This window comes from Pocillopora verrucosa, chromosome 8, assembly GCF_036669915.1.
Source record: "Pocillopora verrucosa isolate sample1 chromosome 8, ASM3666991v2, whole genome shotgun sequence".
In the NCBI taxonomy this organism is placed as follows: Eukaryota; Metazoa; Cnidaria; class Anthozoa; order Scleractinia; family Pocilloporidae; genus Pocillopora; species Pocillopora verrucosa.
In genome coordinates this window covers 22,905,754-22,918,752 of record NC_089319.1, presented here as the reverse complement: position 1 = coordinate 22,918,752, position 12,999 = coordinate 22,905,754, and the positions used below count along the sequence as shown (strand labels likewise).

The 12,999-nt window shown below is 38.5% G+C and overlaps 3 protein-coding genes across 4 annotated transcripts; 2 read left to right on the top strand and 1 right to left on the bottom strand.

Moving 5' to 3' along the window:
- The first annotated feature begins 237 nt into the window (after window positions 1–237).
- LOC136283062 (putative nuclease HARBI1) lies at window positions 238–927 on the top strand. The gene has a single exon (XM_066171229.1). The coding sequence runs from the start codon at window positions 238–240 to the stop codon at window positions 925–927; it is 690 nt and encodes a 229-aa protein (XP_066027326.1).
- Window positions 928–3,768: 2,841 nt separating this feature from the next.
- On the bottom strand, window positions 3,769–4,973 carry LOC131792443 (uncharacterized). Its single transcript, XM_059109808.1, has 3 exons — window positions 4,953–4,973; window positions 4,240–4,696; window positions 3,769–4,037 (listed from the first exon to the last, which is right to left on the bottom strand). Exons 1-3 carry the CDS (start codon window positions 4,971–4,973, stop codon window positions 3,769–3,771), a joined length of 747 nt encoding a protein of 248 aa, XP_058965791.1.
- A 1,193-nt stretch (window positions 4,974–6,166) lies between these two features.
- On the top strand, window positions 6,167–12,706 carry LOC131792526 (endoribonuclease endu-1-like). Of its 2 annotated transcripts, none has more exons than XM_059109914.1 (6): window positions 6,167–6,278; window positions 9,620–9,801; window positions 10,465–10,625; window positions 11,091–11,193; window positions 11,593–11,726; window positions 12,349–12,706. In XM_059109914.1, the coding sequence occupies exons 1-6, from the start codon at window positions 6,196–6,198 to the stop codon at window positions 12,568–12,570; spliced, it is 885 nt and encodes a 294-aa protein (XP_058965897.1). In that variant the 5' UTR covers window positions 6,167–6,195; the 3' UTR covers window positions 12,571–12,706. The 2 variants fall into 2 exon arrangements, with proteins under 2 accessions (XP_058965897.1, XP_066027482.1); XM_066171385.1 differs by lacking the exon at window positions 6,167–6,278 and adding an exon at window positions 8,307–8,412.
- The last annotated feature ends 293 nt before the right edge of the window (window positions 12,707–12,999 follow it).

The following is a 12,999-nucleotide window of genomic DNA, read 5'->3' as shown; positions in this document are numbered from 1 at the left end:
GATAAAATCAACAAATGTCCGCGGGCACATGTATCGTCCATGGGTGTTGGCGGAGGTTTTCAATCTAATGCCCTGTTCACACCAATTTAAACAAGTTTCATTAAACGTAGTTTTTTTAAACATGGTTTTATAAAACATGTGTTGCTCAAGAACCGTTCACACTGCAGACTGGGTTAGGTATTACGCAGCCTCGTTTTGATATTAATTGTTGCCAACAAAATTAAAGACGCAATAAAAATGGCGGTCAGTTTAAATCACAATATCCTGCTGTTGTTGACGCAGTCACGGCTGAGGGAAAACCTCAGAATTACACAAAACCGACAGAGAAACGCAGAGAGACGGTTTAATCGCTATGTCCGTCGGAGACGTCTCGTTTCATCATTGTTTTTCCGTTTTTTGCTTCGATTTCTTCTCCAACATCTTCCTGTTCGCCGTATTTGGCTAAAACCCCGGTCGCAGATATTTTGGGAAGAGACTTGCCAAGATTGGGAAGAAAAGGACTGGAATGAGAATTTTCGCATGTCTAAAGAAGCATTTAATCGCCTTTGCCGAGAACTTTCGCCACATATCTCTAAAAGGGACACCAATTACAGGAAAGCCATTACAGTGCGTCATCGAGTTGCCATAACATTATATTGGCTTGCGGACACGGCTCACTTTCGAACGATCGGAAATCTATTTGGTGTCGGAAAATCCACTGTTTGTGGTATTGTGCGACAGGTATGCGAGGTGATAGTGAACGTTCTTCTTCCCAATTATATAAACGTTCCCCAAAATCAACATGAAGTCCAAGAAAAAATTGAAGGTTTTAAAAGTCGCGCGGGTTTTCCCCAGGTGGTTGCAGCAGTCGATGGTTGCCATGTCCCAGTCATTGGACCTCGGCAAAGTCCAGATGATTATGTTAGCAGGAAGGGATTCCACTCATAAATCCTTCAGGGGCTAGTAGATTGTAATTATCTATTTCTTGATATATGTGTTGGATGGCCGGGTAAAGTACACGACGCACGTGTCTTCAAGAACTCTTCATTGTTTGCCTTGTGTTGTGCCAGAGCTTTTCTTCCGCTCGACATGTCGGTGATGATATCTGGTGTACAAGTTCCTCCCCTGATATTAGGTGACTCAGCTTATGCTCTCAGCAATTGGCTGATGAAACCATATATTGATTGTGGAAATCTGACCCCGGAGGAACGCAGTTTCAACATGTAACGATAGGATTTTTAGTTATCGAGTTCTTTCATGCTTGCGCTTAAAAAATACAGTATTCAACGTAGAAAGCTTAGTTCAGCAAAGCGTAAACACTACCAGTTCTCCTTCAGTCACCCGTAAACAGTTGTTATTAGTGTTGAACTGTAACAGCCACCTGTCATGTCCTTTTGTGTAACTGTTATCCACCGGAACTCTTTAAAAGTAATTAGTGTTGTAAAAGGCGAAATTCCTGCTTAGCCAATAGTATAGTAGATTACATGATTCCTTTAGATTATTCATGGCATTACGTTATCCATGTACGTTAGGCTTAAATAGGACTGTTCTGTAAAGCTTAAGGGAAGAGAAGGAGGAGAAGAGAGGAGAAAAGAGGAGAGAGAAGAGAGGAGAAGAGAGGAGAAGAGAAGAGAAAGAAGAGCAGGGTCGAACCAGCCCTGGCCAGGTCCGTTCTGGTCAAAATTGTAGTAGAGCTTGCAGAATAAATCTACGTTGGAGCCAACCCTGTTGTTGTTAGTCATTCTCTCAAGGATAGTCAGCAGCCGTAATAGATTCCGGTTACCTTCCCGCAGCCAGCGAGTGCCCCCAAGGAAAGCCTTTACCCAGAAAGAGTTTTTAAGAGTTGTCCCCGTCCGTCCGTTCATTTGTGAAGGCAAAACCCTGTTTTCACAAACATAAAACACAGCACGACTAGAGTAGTTGTTGAAAATGCCTTTGGTCGATTGAAGGGAAGGTTCAGAAGCATTGGGAAGAGACTGGACTTAAAAGTTGAAAATGCCTGCAATGTCATCGCAGCGTGTTGTGTTTTACATAATTATTGTGAGATGCGAAACTAGTCTTTTGATGACCAATGGCTCAATGATATTCACATTCATGCTGGAGTTTTTCCAGGTGATCCAAACCAAAGGCAGAGCACAAATGCTGTTGCAATAAGAGATGCAATTAAAAGAGTCTTAATATAAATATTCATTGTCACATGCATCACTTGAACATGAGTGTTCAACATAAGCATCTCTCACAGGCAAATAATCCATCAAAGAGTTTGCATCTCTAGCTCAAAAAAGTCGTTTATATGAATAATTTCTCCCTTTAAGCTTTATTGTATACAGTGCAAATAGTTTCATAAATAATGGGAGAGTCAAGGTCTTTTGAAGGACACTCCTCTAAGAGGGTCAAGCAGTGTTCCATTTGTAATTACAGTTGTATAAATGAGATTTGAAAAGTAAATTGTCAATTGTGTAAATTAAAATTACTGATGGCAAACTTTGATTGTCTGTGGTATTCTTTGAAACCCCCACATTTTTTTTGAACATTTCAAAACCTGGACACCATCTGAGAACAATTAAAGATGCAGTCATTGCAAGTTTGCCATTTCACATGTGAAATAAACATATTAGCACTGAAATTATGCTAAAAAATTAGGGAGTAGTTTGAAACCCATGGTGTGACATATGCCAATTTAGCCATGCATACTACATGTTCACATAAAATACTAATTTGAGTGCAAGACTTGCATCTTCCTCTCTGAGTATTAGATGTAGGCATAAAGAAGGAGGGGGACAATCTCAGCTTTTCGATCGAAGTGTTCAGTTCGAATAGCAAGGAGATCTACTCACTCAGTGACATGGCCTCAGCTGGCATTAATGTCAGCAAAACTAATTTAATTCACTAACTTTTTGCTCTTGTTCCATTGCAAGTGACTGTGTAATTATACACCACAATTTTTTGGTTAGTCCCTTACAAGAAAGAGTAATTAAGCAAACAAACACACAGAGCTCTCTGTTGTAAATTTATCAAGGAAACTTAAAAATACATCATTCATATGACCCCCTCTCTCTGAACAACTGATGGAACCTCAGAAACAAATTTCATCATTTTAAAGGTGGATCAAAACTTTATTTCAAATATTAAATCAATTTTTCCAAAAGATCCTAACCACTGTGCACAAAAATATTCATTTATTTCATTAATTTTCTGGAGCATTTTTTAAATACTCTGGGCCAGGCCGTTCAAAGGTGGCTTAACTTAACCCAGGGTTAGTGTGAAATTTGATTTCAAATATGAAAATTTAAAAAGGAATCCATTTTCTTTTTTTTTTTTGTCTACAATTTGATGATTAGATGGTCTAAAAGGAATAGGGAAAATTATCCCAAAAAAGACTCCTGAATAAAGAAATGAAGAAGCTGAATCAAAATTTAACCCTGGGTTAGTGTTAATCGGCCTCTGAACAACTAGGCTCTGCCGGAAAATTGAAAATAACACTTAAAGGAAAAAAACGATTTTTATTTTCTCAAAGAAAAAAAAAAAGCATATTCAATTGAAGACAACTATAGAAGACAATTAGTTCAAGTAAAGAAAAGTTAACCAGAGCATGTCAACATCAATGATCTAATCGGTAAGTTCAATATAGTTTTCTTTTTTTTCTTGCACCTTCTCCAACGACTGGGAATCGGCCATTAGATTTCGTGAAACATCGTTCAACTTACAGCATAAATAAAGCCGAAAACTAAACCAACTGAAACTGTCGCAGGTACGATCGCAAATTAAATTGTTGAAGACACGTACTTTTTATTTTCGAAGTACCTGCGCCAATTTCAGCAGAAAATCCTGGTCTTCCTTCCTTCTTCTCTCCTCCCTTTCTTCTTCTCGTCTTTCACAAGCCTCCTTTGCGGCAAGAAAACTCCTATCAGCAGCTTGTTGATAGGAAACAAATGCCTCGAACGCCTTGTCAATTTGTGTTAAGGCATCCGTCGTTGACACCTTCCGCTTCTTCGTAGCGGGTTTGAAAAATGGCTTGCCAGCATCTGTTGTTCTTTCTGTGAAGGAATACAAGAAATCTTTAAAGGCAGAAGTTAAAGTTTGAGCCAATACTTATCTCAATATTTTTGTTCAACTCCACTCATCTTGGAAGTAAAATTATCAAGAAATTTTGTTAGAGATTACAGACAACGTAGGCGCCGATATTGAAATATTTTCTTGGCTTATTGTTTGACCCTCCAATCAGCGAAAGCTTTCAAAGCTCACCTGTCAAACATTCACCCTTGTTTGGTTGAGGAAATTTGCCGGCTGTTTTGTTGCTGCTGCCGACGCTGGTGCCGCCCCTGAAGGAAGGCAACTCTTCGTTTGGTTCATCGTTCTTAATTTTTTCATTGTCTTCTTCTTCGTTGTCCGCCTCAATGATAATTTTTGAAGAATTTACCACAACCTTCGGTTTGGTACATGGTTTTTTTGAGAGAAATTCATCGACTTCGTCGAAAAACGCCGGCTTCCTCTTTGGAGTCCCGTTTCCGGTCTTATCACATTCGTCTTTGTAGGAGCGATACGCACTTACTAATGTGTGTACTCTTGTTTTGCAGGCATCTTCATCACGGTCTTCGTAGCCTGCCGCTCGAATAAAATCACTTATTTCTTGCCATATAGGCCTCTTTCTGGTACAAGATATTAACTTCATTTGTATATTTTCGTCCCCCCACTTCTGTAGTAACAATAACGTTTCCTGGTTTTCCTAATTCCTTCCGCGGGTTTTTTTGGCAACCGCCATCTTTAATGTGTTTAGTTAAACACGAAAGTTAAACAACCTCATTTAGGTAGTTTTATTAAACACGGTTTTAAACATGTTTGGCTACACGCACCCGCGGTGTGAACAGGTAGTTTAATAAAACCAGTTTAGTAAAACAAGATTTAAACATGTTTAAGCTTTGGTGTGAACGGGGTATAAGTTAAAAACAATTGTATGCTCTGAAAAGACATACATCAGTAATTTTTCCCGTCATTTTAAAATATATGCTACGTTTCAGAAGTATGGAACATTACATGGATGAGAACAACCCCGTTGATAGTAGGCACAACAAAATACTTTTCTCACTAGTAACCACTGATCAATAACAAACGCCCCGAATTCCCATGTAATTTCAGTGCATTCGCCAAAGCTTTCGTTTCACTTCCGGTCCAGCCTCTTCCCATAACCCACCTCTTCCTCGGCGCGTTGGAGGGAGCGTTCACAGTGTTAATTTTTTACCATGTTATTGGCTGCGAACATTAGGGAATTACAAGGGGAAGGTTATTTTGAACTCAATATAACAATTTTTTTACTCCGCTGGGAAAGTTTGTTCAGTTCTAGTTTTGTTATGGCAGGAGTAATCAAGTGTCTTGGGCAGATATATTCCAAGTCTTCTATGTAAATAACTCTTCTAACTGTTGCACATCTATCTATACTGATAAAATGGATGTTGCACCATTTGTGTTCCAAACGTATTTTTCAAAAATCTTGTTAATGACTCACTAAGCGGCGACATCACTTAGGTACTTCTGTTGAACATTGAACGTTTACGTGTCAGGTTGTATTTACAGTGAAATAACACTGTTGAAAGTTCGGGAACGTATGTACCTACTCCAAAAGGGTTCAACGCCTTCTCAATATAGGTGACAAACAAATCGGTGACATGACTTTGGTTACAGGCGATAATGTCATTGCTTGCCTAATGTGTTTAATTAGTTATATCCCACAGGATATAACTCATGGCCCATGAAATTCAAGCTATAAATTATAAATGTTCAAAATTTCTGTCTTGTGCATCTGGATTTTCTTTCAACTTCCTGCTAAGGCCAACGTAACTAGAAACAGAGTTAACAGTTTATATTGACAACGTTTAATATTAGCATGAGACGGAGGGTTGAATTTTGCAGGTTTGATAATATTCAACCTGCTTAATCAAGAATTCTGTTCTTTCCTTACCTGTAAGGGAAGGACTTGTAATTTAACCGAGTGTAGAGGTAACACGGTAATAATTCAGTGAAAGGTACTTTTAGCACCTGGCTAACCAGTTTATGCTGTTAAATCTTTGTTTCGATTGCAAATGTTTTATAGATGTTGTAATCCTTTCAGCCAATCAGAAAAAGGCATGCAAATCGATTACCTAAGAATCAGATGATTTCGTGCCGGTGGCTAAACCGTGCCATAAATTAAAGTTCACACTGCTGACAAAGGACGACTAGATGACAGCAAGAGTCTCGATGAAAATGTCCGTGAAAACACGAACCATTTGGTTGTTGTTTTATATTTCATCAATACAAGCACGGTATGTAACAAATTTCCTTATGTTTGTTGTAAAACAGTCTATATTTTAGGCTATTATCTTGTACTCATCTCTCTCAGCACTTTCTTGTTACCAAAACATCCGAATCACATGATACAGAGTTAACTCAGCGACTTAGGGTTTCTCCAACGTACAAAGACACAAACGTAGTGTAACAAGATAAAAAGTCATGTCTATTTGCCTTAAGCTGATGGTAACCATATTTATTGTTTTTTTAGAGGGCACGGTAACGAATCTTGCAATCTGATTGGTTCTTTACCCGGTCAGTATTTTCCTATCTCTGCCCACGGGCCACGGTAGCGCTTTCGTGAGTCACCGAGAACATCCCAACTTTCGTTGTCATTTTTCATAAATATACCTCGTTCTCCGGCTGGGCAGTATTTTTAAGCAAACACGTCGGTCTCTACCTCAAACCGATAAATAACTTATGAATCCTCCCTTTTCTCTCTATCAAATCACTTTGGTTGACAGAAAAATATTGGTTTCAGAATGAATTTGTTTAAACAATAGTGTCATTACGTTGGTTGACAAGCGGCCTAAAAACCGTCTGCAATTAATTTTAATCGTTCACAAAAAGTACCCAGAAAGTTGAAAGTGAGGTATTTGGTTACAGTTAAACTGAACGATGGAACTTTCATTCATTTAATATCTGAATTTTCTCGAGCAATTTGTTCATAGTTAAAAAAAAAAAGCGAGCGAAGTTTTAATTTAAGTTCTACAACAAATATACGCTCCTGGTGAGTCTTTCCAATTCCGTTCAATTTGGACATTTGTACCTTAAATTGCACAACAGAAATTGAAGGAATTGAGAAAAGGCTGCATTAAATTCCCTTGTGTCTCGTTGGAGTGTGCCGTTCGAATTTAGTTTTTTTGAAGGAAAGATCAGAGTTAAACGCGCCATTACAGCAAATAAACGAGCAAACTCCCACAACTTCAAAATAAAAAATTGAATTTACTCACAATTACTTTCCTCGCCGTTTACTTAATGAACAGAGGTAAATCTTCGTACATGAATGAATGGTCGATGAGAGTAAATAATACTTTCCGTTAGATCATTAACTGATTTTTAAGAAAACATTGTCGTGACAGTCCTTGCCAAACTAGTTCTGTTGGTTTTCAAATTTTCCTACGATTTTTTTTTTCTTGCACGCTCTCTAATTGACAGGTGTCAGATTGTGACAGATATTTGTAAAAATAATGTTTCAAAGTTTGTTTGGAAGCCTTTTAAATCACCTTTATCGTTACGGAAATGAAAATATTTCGCTGAGGCATCTCTCTTAAATTTGCGTCACCTCTATTTTAACTACCATTTACTCACGCAAAAATTGTTCAGTTTATGGAAGATCTTGCCGTATTTACGGCCATAAGTCATTCAGGTTCTTTCGGAAAGAATTTCGTCACGAATTTCGTCAGAATTTGGTCGGTCCGTATGGTGAAAACTGTGACCGAGGTCTTGAAAATGCTGAAAGTATTTTCAAGACCTCGGTCACAGTTTTTCACCATACGGACCTCCCAGCCGGCAAATAACATATATATATCATATGTTAATTGTATCTGTCAAGCATCGGAGGAGGTTTGAAATTTATCAAAAATAAGCTGCTGACTATTTTTTAGTAAGCAAAAAGTCATGTCCTCAGGAAGACTGATCTTCGTTTAATTCTAATGTTTTGATTTAATGTGTTCTGAGGTCGTTTTGGTTTGGAATTTTTTTAAAGAATCAAAACGTGTTAAAACTTTTCACTGTGTTCTTTATTCTAATCCAGTACTAGTCTAGTACAAACGTTACCGAGCTGTTTTGAAAAGGTTAAAAACCAAAAGATTTTGTGATGAATTTCTTCGAAGCGGGAAGGGCCTCTTTCATCAAAAAAAAAAAAATGTGGCAAAACTTGTAGATATTTGCCACCAGTGCTACTCAAGACTTAAAAAGGAAAAATTGATGAACTTTTGCAGGTGCTAGTGAAAATCTCTTAACCCCCCAGATAAAAAATCACGTAATCGGTTTATAAATTGGTAAACTTTAGGTGAATGAGTAGGCCACATTTAGCTGTCGCCCGCTCTCCAAAATACTATTGTAGGTATACGAATAACAAAGACGCCAAGGATTGTTGCTGCATGGGTATGTGTGTTCCGGAACAAAGACACGAACGAAAATATATGGTAAATTATCAGAGACCCAATGGCCGATCCATCTGTTTTTTAACAGAGTCTTATTTTGCATCTTATTTAAATACGAGATTGTTAACAACAGGCCTGGGATAATTCGGATCAGTGTAACGATAGGATTTTTAGTTATCGAGTTATCAATATTCAACGTAGAAAGCTTAGTTCAGCAAAGCGTAAACGCTACCAGTTCTCCTTCAGTCACCCGTAAACAGTTGTTATTAGTGTTAAACTGTAACAGCCACCTGTCATGTCCTTTTGTGTAACTGTTATCCACCGGAACTCTTTGAAAGTAATTAATGTTGTAAAAGGCGAAATTCCTACTTAGCCAATAGTGTAGTAGATTACATGATTCTTTAGATTATTCATGGCATTACGTTATCCATGTACGTTAGGCTTAAATAGGACTGTTTTGTAAAGTTTAAAAGAGAAGAGAGGAGAAGAGAAGAGAAAGAAGAACGGGGTTGAACCAGCCCTGGCCAGGTCCGTTCTGGTCAAAATTGTAGTAGAGCTTGCAGAATAGATCTACGTTGGAGCCAACCCTGTTGTTATTAGTCATTCTCTCAAGGATAGTCAGCAGCCGTAATAGATTCCGGTTACCTTCCCGCAGCCAGCGAGTGCCCCCAAGGAAAGCCTTTACCCAGAAGAGTTTTTAAGAGTTGTCCCCGTCCGTCCGTTCATTTGTGAAGGCAAAACCCTGTTTTCACATCAGTCAGTAACTTTGCTGATCAAACCTGAAAAGTAAGATGTTGACAAAGAAAGCATCAGAAGAGAAATTTGTATCTGCTTTGCCTCCTGGCCAAATAAGTTTTTTCATTGCCATTACACGGCAACGACTTGTATCTTTGTAAGAGAGGGGAGATACATTTTTTTAAAAAACTCTGATTAAAGTGAAACTCGTCCGTTAAGATAATTTATGTAATGATATACTTATACACTACATACTTTTACTTTGTCTTAGACCTTAAGAGGATGTATGTCCATCGAAGCATTCCTTTCAATTTTAAATTACAGGGAAACTCCTGATAAAATTTTGAGTTTACTTTGACCAAAGTTTTGAAGATACTTCAGTATACCCTGCAATTTGCAGTATTATGTAATGAACGTCTTTGTTGTTTTTTTCCTGTTTTGTTTGTTTGTCTGTTTAATGTTCCTCATCGAAGTGGAGTAAGAGTTCGTCGTGATTTGGGTGGAGTTTGCCAAGATATGTGGGCAGCGGCCGGCAATAACATGGTTGTTGGGACGGATCTGGCAGTAGACACTTCAGCCACTGCCACGCAATTGTTTAGTCTTACGCCACCGGGTATCACCAAGCTAAGTCAACCTGTATACACAAAGTTCAAAGGTGAGGTTGATAACAGTCTGTGCAAGGGTGTATCTCATTGAGAGAGGGTTAATATTACAGCCTTAGTCTTTTACAAAGTTTTTTTTTCCGTGGTAATCCTTTCCAAACTACTTTTAGACAGGAGGTTTTTGGTGTCCCAGGGGGAAATGATAGATTGCGTTCTCTGCAAGCTCTTTAAATTTTCATGTGGAGAACAAATCGAAGCTGCATGAAAATTCACAATAGAGGATTATAGTTATTTCTGGGTCCTTTAGGACCTCCAAGAACAGTTGGAGAGATCTAAAAAATCCGAAATTTAAATTTAAAATAGGGAACGATGTCTCTGGTCCGACACATTCGTTCTTGTAGCTTGAGACCCTCTCCAATCTGCAGATCACTACTCTTGGTCTTAAACAGCAGAAGCCTTGTTCTTGGACAAGCCAAGTTAGGAAGTTCCGTTTTATCTAACTTGCGAAAGATCTTCGACCTTTTTTCTTAAGACATGATTGAATTTTCAACCAAGATTTCTCAGCGAAGTAATCTATTCTTTTGGCCTTGGCCAAGTTTCCAAAAGCATAATCAGCTCTATTTCAGATCTATAGGCATTTAAAGTCAACATTTGTGATCATATTTAGAAAGCGATATTACAATACACTCTAGTAATTTCCTCATGTCTTTGGAAAGCCCTTCTAGACAACTACATTGCAGACGAGACCAAACCAGAGAAGAGCGATGCGAATAAAGTGAATGAAGAAGATGACTTTATAAACACTATCGCTGTCCCTGGCGGGCCTATGCATTTCGCCTTTCAGTACCTAAAAGCAAGCGGAAAAACCACTGCTGTTGTAAGTTATCTAATCATTCCTTATATCAATTTGGTAAAATTCATTCGATTGTGGGTAATGCACCGGAATGGCATTAGATTTTCTTGACCTCTGTGTAATTTACACCCTGCTTGGTTGTAGCCCGCGTTGTGGTGTGGCCGGACTGCCATGCAGGAAGTCTTTGGTTTAAGCCTCAGAGCGGACCAATACCTAGGGTCTTAAATTAACTGAGAGGAATATGCTGCCTTTGCTATGACATTCCCAAATGGCTAGACATTCTAATCTACTCGGATAAGGACGATAAATGGTGGGCCTCGTCTCGTGCATTTTCTCTGTGCTGGTTAGCAGGGGACGTTGAAGAACCCGCGCACTTATCGCACAGAGTGGAGGACGTAGCTCCCGGTGTTGTGGTCTGGCCTTGTCCTACGCTCGTGACAGGACAAAAAAACCTGTCTCTGAACAACAATTATTTCCGTGCTTTATTAGGACTTAGACGCTTTCAAGCCAATACTGAAGACCATGTGGTTCACAAAGTACCCAAAAGGAGGAGACGTGCCGACCTACTCTGGATTTGAACACACATTTGTTGGTAAAACAAGGAAAGACTACTGTAATATCAAGTGCACATGCTGTTGTTTAAGTATTAGTTTGCCATCGCCAAGTTTCTTGGGGATAGGACGGGATGGATTCAGTACCCTCCCCTCTCTCCTTTTCATTTATTTATTCAAAAGATGTTACTTTTCAGCGTTCGTCTTATACCCGTCAATTCATAAGGTTCAATGAATATTTGTTGTAAAGTGTAAGAGACCATAGTCAAATACTGCTTGTGGCATTTGGTCAAAATAATATTTCTTCCTAGAGATACTAAACATCAGCTCAGTTTCGATTAGTAAAACCAAGTCTCGTTGGTTAAATATTGTTTTCACAGGGAGAAAGTGAAGCTGGGAATCGATATCTAAGCCATCTTACTTTTTTTCAAATGTGGCAGGTGAGATTGGTCTTGCGAAAGGAACAACAGTTGTCAAGGGTCTTCACAACTGGTACCAATTCCATCTGGAACAACAAGCACAAAGACTGACTTATATGCCTCCAGTTAAGAATGTCGTTGATTTGAACAAGAAGGTAACGTCTGATTTTCTCATAATAAAGAATAGATGACAGAACTTTACTCACCTCCAATTTTTTATATTTTTTCAAGTAAACTAAGGTTCGTTTCCATGATGTAACCCTTAAGCTTGATTCAGACATTATTTTCTGGCGAGCAGAAACATTAAAATCGAGGATAACAAGGGAAAAAACAAGGAAATTCTTGGTTGGAGAAAAGCAAACTATATTGTATAGTCGTTTCAATATGATAAGTATAAAAATATAAAATGACCTCACATGCTTGAAAGAGAAGATTTTCCAAGTACCCTAAATTAATCCTGATTTCAAAATGATAAGTGGTGACACTAGGTGATATAGAATGATATTAGTTTTTTATTATGATTGACAAGAAGGAGGCAAGTATTTCTAAAACAGTATCATAGAAAATTAGCAGGTCTACTTCCCAAAGATTCTTCTTCACATAAATTTAAGTGTGAAACTGCGATGGCACCTTGAGGAAATTTTGATCATCATTCATGTGTACTCATATGAATACCTCTTCTTCTCTCTCTTTACAAGGTGAGTGTGGTGGCCGCATACCCTTAAACCCTCCCCCCAGCCACGCCAAATCTGACTAACATTCACTATCTTATCACAGCCCCCGCTTATCAATGTGGCATTTACGTGGAAGGGATTTAACAAAGCTGGCAGCAGTTTCTATATCGGAACCAGCCCAGCATTTGAGATGGCTCTGTATACTGCATGTTTCTTTGGAGAGCCTGGTGACTGCACGTGTAACATAGACAGTCAGCCGCTCACGATAAAGACCATCAATTTCGAAAATGCGGGAATGGTTCTCACTTCATATCCCACAGCATAGACGTTTGTCATGGACAGGAAGTTTCACCCCTCTCCATCTTACGCGTTGTTTGCTTTATCCATGTATTCTTTATTTAGCTGTTTGTTATTTTTGCTGGAGGATTTAATTACATTGTTAATTTTATCTTTTGTTTACCCGCGTGTAGCTAATTGGTATGATTGACATGTTATTAATGAATAAACGTTAAACTTAATTCACATTGATAAGCAGCGTTTGATTATAAAGAACGTGCAGTTTTTATTTTTAAAAGACTGAGGTGGTCGACTTCTTTTCATAGAACGTTTAACAAGGCTTCCATTCTAGTGTCAAACGTTAGTGAATTAAATCGAAGTGATGATAGGTCACCATGTACGGGTATAATGTCGACATGACTTTCAATTGGGGCGAGTAACGTTTGAAAAGACTCCAGAGCATCGTGTCCACATGGGC

Bases quoted from the DNA above. Each gene is read 5' to 3' on its own strand.
- LOC131792443 (XM_059109808.1), bottom strand. From the start codon at position 4,973: ATGACGGGAAAAATTACTGAT. The intron at 4,697-4,952 runs GTATGTCTTTTC...TAGGAAAACCAG, and splicing joins TGACGGGAAAAATTACTGAT to GAAACGTTATTGTTACTACA. The intron at 4,038-4,239 runs GTGAATGTTTGA...CTGCCTTTAAAG, and splicing joins ATTTCCTCAACCAAACAAGG to ATTTCTTGTATTCCTTCACA.
- LOC131792526 (XM_059109914.1), top strand. From the start codon at position 6,196: ATGACAGCAAGAGTCTCGATGAAAATGTCCGTGAAAACACGAACCATT. The intron at 9,802-10,464 runs GTGAGGTTGATA...GTCTTTGGAAAG, and splicing joins TGTATACACAAAGTTCAAAG to CCCTTCTAGACAACTACATT. The intron at 11,194-11,592 runs GTAAAACAAGGA...CAAATGTGGCAG, and splicing joins ATTTGAACACACATTTGTTG to GTGAGATTGGTCTTGCGAAA.
- LOC136283062 (XM_066171229.1), top strand. From the start codon at position 238: ATGGCGGTCAGTTTAAATCACAATATCCTGCTGTTGTTGACGCAGTCA.